This window comes from Cornus florida, unplaced genomic scaffold, assembly GCF_030987335.1.
Source record: "Cornus florida cultivar Cherokee Brave unplaced genomic scaffold, ASM3098733v1 CherokeeBrave_3.0.0_Hap2_Chr06, whole genome shotgun sequence".
In the NCBI taxonomy this organism is placed as follows: Eukaryota; Viridiplantae; Streptophyta; class Magnoliopsida; order Cornales; family Cornaceae; genus Cornus; species Cornus florida.
In genome coordinates this window covers 96,422,783-96,427,718 of record NW_026775576.1, presented here as the reverse complement: position 1 = coordinate 96,427,718, position 4,936 = coordinate 96,422,783, and the positions used below count along the sequence as shown (strand labels likewise).

Genomic DNA, 4,936 nt, shown 5'->3' with positions numbered 1-4,936 from the left:
TGTTGCGACGTTGCGAGTTCGGGTAGTGAAGAACATATATTTTTTGTCATTCATTATACCCACACACATGCACACACAGAAACAGGGGAAGAGAGTGCAATTCAGTATTTAACTTGGAATTTACATGGTTAATTGAAGCACAATAGAGTAGCGCTGGTGCTTGTTGCAGTAATAAAAACTTGAGTTGACAAGTTTTGAAGACGTGAATGGTTCTCACCAGTTTGTGTAGTGGGAGTCTCTAATAATAGTAGCTACTTTGTTTACCTAGTTGTTTTGTGAATCTCATTAAGGTATACTTTGTTAGGGTTAAATGTTGAATTTGAACATGCCAGGATTGATAAATTTAGGTAGACCACTGCTATTCAATTCACGTTCTTTTAACTTTAATCATTGAATGCAAATCAGTGATCCTATAGAATCACAATTGATGTCCCTCTGTGATGTGTAGCTGAAATTAAATTCATAAGAATTCTTTGTAAACTTAGTTGGATTGTCTCAATTAGTCAGTTATAAAACAAACTAATCAGTTTTTGGACTTGTGTCGTGGTGTTGGGATTAAGTGCTGTAGTTGTTAGCATGCGCACACGCATGTTGTGAGCTGTTCGATGCATTACAGCACTGTGCAAGGCATTACAGCACACATATATGCATGAGATCACATGTATGCATATTGTGAGCTGTCTGATGTATTATGGGCTCTGTTGCGGATTGAGACTAATACTTCATGATTATTTATTTATTTATTTTGAGAAGGTGTAGTCCATGAAATCTTTTTCCTACACCTCATTATTTTGCTTGCGTTCTATAGAGTACATCACTATGAGTCATTAGTTAGCAAACATAGTGATGTACTCTATAGAACGCAAGCAATAGTTTTTGGTGGTTGCTATGATTATCTCATCCTGTTTGGTGGCTGTTATGATTCTCTTTCTCCTCTCTCTCTCTCTCTCTTTATATATATATATATATATTACTCCGTAATATACTTGTACATATATCTGTGTGTGTACTGTGTTGAGCAATCCTCAAGACCGTTGAATTAAATATATACATTCGGTTCGCGGCAGAGTGAAGGAAAGAAAAAGAAAGGGAAAAGTAAAAGGAAAATGAAAAAAAGGAGGGCAAACTCTACTTATTTGGACAAACCAACAACAGTCACACTAAAACAATGCCACTTTATGCATGTTATCTTTACACACAAAAGATTTTAATTTTATAATATTACCTCAATAAGACATTATTGTCCATGTAACAACTAACTAAATCACAGGATAGTGACTGAAATGAATAACCTAAAATAAATAAATAGTGAAGGATTGAAAATGTATTCAGTCAAGGACTCACTGGTAATTTCATGATCTAGAGTCCCATAGGCATGGCCATATAGTCGCATTCTATAGCGCTCTTCCTATTATTTATATATTAGTGTAGATGAATCAGCTTTACACATACAAACTTGGTCAAAAAGAATTTTTAGCTAGGCTAAGTTGTTGAACAACTTAAAGGATTCGATGATCTAAAAGCAAATTATTTATTCAAAACATTGTAGGAATCTCCAATCCCAGTTCATCATTATGTCTCTTCCCTTTAATTGCGGAGTTAACTGCTCAATCTACATCTCCCTCTCTGTGTCAGAAAAACCTCAGAGTGAACAAACTAAAACACTTTTATTTACCAAGCTAATACAAATAACAAAATAAATGATTGTTTTCTATTTGAGTAAGGATCTTTCTGCTGTACACAACATATATGGCATGCTTTATATGGTGCTGTTAGCGAAAAGAATTGATCAATCTCTGTGCACCTATTTCAACCGAATCTTTCACGCATTTGGTCATATGTGTCATTCCTCGTAAACACTTCCAAGAAAGAATTAACAAATTAGACACTTGTTCTTACCCAAGACATGAGGTTTTCATGGTCCAATTTGGAATATTTTTTGGTCACATGTTTTTATCTCGTAATACTCGAAGCATAACAGGATCAAACAAAACACAACACAACAAAAATTGCAAAATAAGACTAAAAAACATATAGGGGACATACTGCTCATTGTCCCTTCTCCTTCATTCTCACACACACAGACACACACTTTTATTCCTCAAACACCTCAAAGAAAAATAAATAAATATATAAAATAGACAAGGTTTTTTTTTTTTTTTTTTTCCCAAAAAAAGACAATCAAATATACAAATAAATGGGAGCCGAGTGTTGTTATACAGATTATTGTTATTATCTAACAGAGCCACTCGTCAAAATAGAAAGATACAAATTAAGAAGCATGTGATCACATGTTACCATCTCTCAACCCTCAAAACATAACAAAGGACAAATTAAACAGAAACACCCATCCCCTTAACATAAATAAATAAAAATTCAAATACTCAGAAACGTACATATTACGAGTATAATATTATAGTTATGCTATGCGACAATCACTCACTAGTCTCTATGATCCACAACGTCTACCGTGGCGGTGCAAGATAGCATCCTCCGGAAAATCACACACAGGGCGGCGCACGATAGCTCCCTCACCCTCCTCACCACCACGCACCTCCTACTCCCACGTGCTCCATTTCCCTTCCTCCTCCTCTCACGTGACACCCTCTCTTTGACCCGACCCAGGCACTTCTTGGTCCGCTCCGGCACCGTCTCTTTCCTCGAAAAGGTGTAGCTCCTAAGGTACACCTGCCTGCAGGAGATACTGTCCACCACCCTCGGGTGCTGGTGCTGGTGCTGCCCTCCATGGCCACCCCCGCGCACATTAGCAGCCGCCACCGTCTTGACGAACTCGGCGTCAGATTCCGGCCACTTGTAGAGGTTGACGTAGGTGGCTCTGACTGGGACTCGGGCGTCATCCACACACTTTGATATGCAGAGTGAGGTCATTCTTCTGGTGGTGCTTTCCGCCTTTCCGGCGTGTGTGTCAGATTTTAGAGAGAGAGAGAGGGGGAGAAAAGATAGTCTTCAGGGAGAATTTATGATGGGTTTTGTGGGATGTGTGGAATGATGGTTTAGCATCATGAGCAATCACTCTGTTTTTACACTTGTTTGTGCTTTTGTTAGGCAAGAATTTAGATAAGCTAACTTATTAATTAATTAATTCACCCAATTAACCTTTTGTATTATATTCTTTTAAATTAGGTCTATCTGTCAACTAAATGAAATTCTTAATTATTGTTGCTTTTTCAATTTTATGAGAAAAATAATTTTATAAAGATTTTTAATAATAAAAGGATAATATTTCACATGTCGACTAGACAGTAAAAAAACAAAATAATTAATAAACATATTTACCTGAATTTCAAAGATATGATCTTATCATCATCTATATGAGTGTTTCACTTTTAAAAAAAGTTATTTCTACTAAAATATTTAATAATTATGACGTGGCACTAAAATATTACACATGCCGTCTAAACACTGAAGAAAAAAAACTAATCAATAAATATATTTACATAAATTTTAGTAATTTTGTCACTTGGAAAAACATTACGCTATAAAAGTTTGCATTTAGAAAGTTTGTACAAGATTTGAGAACCTGTTTTTTTCACAAAATTTTAGGAAGGGCCAAGTCAAATAATATTTAATGGCCAACCATCAATTGGCGCATTTAATTTTTACTTCTCAAATGATGATTAAGAAATTGAATCTTTCTTGAAACATTACACGTGAGTGAATTATTTTAACTTTTAATAAATAAAAAAATATCACAGCTTGGGATTGATTCAAAAATTTTATGTTTATATTGCTTTTAGAAATAATTTTTTTTCCCCTTAGGAGACACAACATATATATATTTTTTTGTTTAGGTTTTTAAATTTAAAAAATTCCTCTGTATTTTTTTCCCCTCATTTAATAAATTTAGGTTTAAGAATTTTAGATTTTAAGTTTAAATTTAAGTGAAAAAGGTTCAATACCTATTCGGTCGTGCTTGTTTGCTCCCTAATTTTTCATGTTTGTACCAAGCCGTGCATCATTAATGCTTTGTCGCATCATGTTGATACATACCTACTTTTATAGTTGATCCTCTTAATAACTGATTTTGATAGCATAACTAAAAAGACTCTAATGTCCTCGTAGTCCATCTTATGTAGCCGCAAATAGAAAAGGTTATTTGGATATTTCACAACCAGTTCCGTGAGCCGCCTTTCCTTTTCACCTGGAATCCCACGTGGAATCCATGGGCCTGGACAACGCCCCAGCCTGAACTTTTTGGCCCAATAATGAACAGCCCACTAGCTATTCAAATGGTTAAAAAAAAGAGAAGATTTTGTTCAAATTACAAACCAAAAATGGTCACAGTCACAAACCTTGCTTTTATGGGGCTGAACAGCCACCCAGTCTGATCATTTCGGCCCAACAGTATTCAACTCCCTTAATTCCCCTAGAAAGGAATTAAGGCCTTATTTGTTTAGGTAATAGACTTTTCTAAATCTTGCGGGTGATGAATAAAACAATCTTTTTTCATCAGGACCCTTTATCTAAGGCCTTATTTGTTTAGGTAATAGACTTTTTCTCTTACCCTTTTAAAAGGCGATACTCTATACTATTATGGTTAGAGTATCTCCAACTGTTGTGTATATTTTTTTTTGTATAAATTTGATGTGTCATGATAAATTTACACAAAAATTTTAAATTATTTAATTTTAACTCTAACTGTTGTTTTATACCTTTTGTGTAAAAATATATCTCCCAATAACAACCAACCTTGTGTCATGCGAGGACCCCACATAACTTTTATAAACCTACTTAATATATGGTTAATTCTTTAATGAAATGAGAAAGAGGGATTAGAAAGGAAATATGTTGATTTGGCAGTGTAAAAAGGTATATTTTACACAATCTTTTTACAGGTGATGTGGCAATGTATACTAACATATTGCTAAAAATGGAAAAAATTCACACATCATAGGTGACAGTATATGTATATTTT

General features: G+C 34.6%; 1 protein-coding gene across 1 annotated transcript; it reads right to left on the bottom strand.

Annotated features, from left to right (window-relative positions):
• Positions 1 to 2,188: 2,188 nt before the first annotated feature.
• Positions 2,189 to 3,047, bottom strand: LOC132315047 (uncharacterized). The gene has a single exon (XM_059813808.1). It carries the CDS (start codon positions 2,887 to 2,889, stop codon positions 2,443 to 2,445), a length of 447 nt encoding a protein of 148 aa, XP_059669791.1. The 5' UTR covers positions 2,890 to 3,047; the 3' UTR covers positions 2,189 to 2,442.
• Positions 3,048 to 4,936: the final 1,889 nt, after the last annotated feature.

What these genes read in the sequence shown, in the direction of transcription:
- LOC132315047 (XM_059813808.1), bottom strand. Translation starts at nt 2,889, where the DNA reads ATGACCTCACTCTGCATATCAAAGTGTGTGGATGACGCCCGAGTCCCA.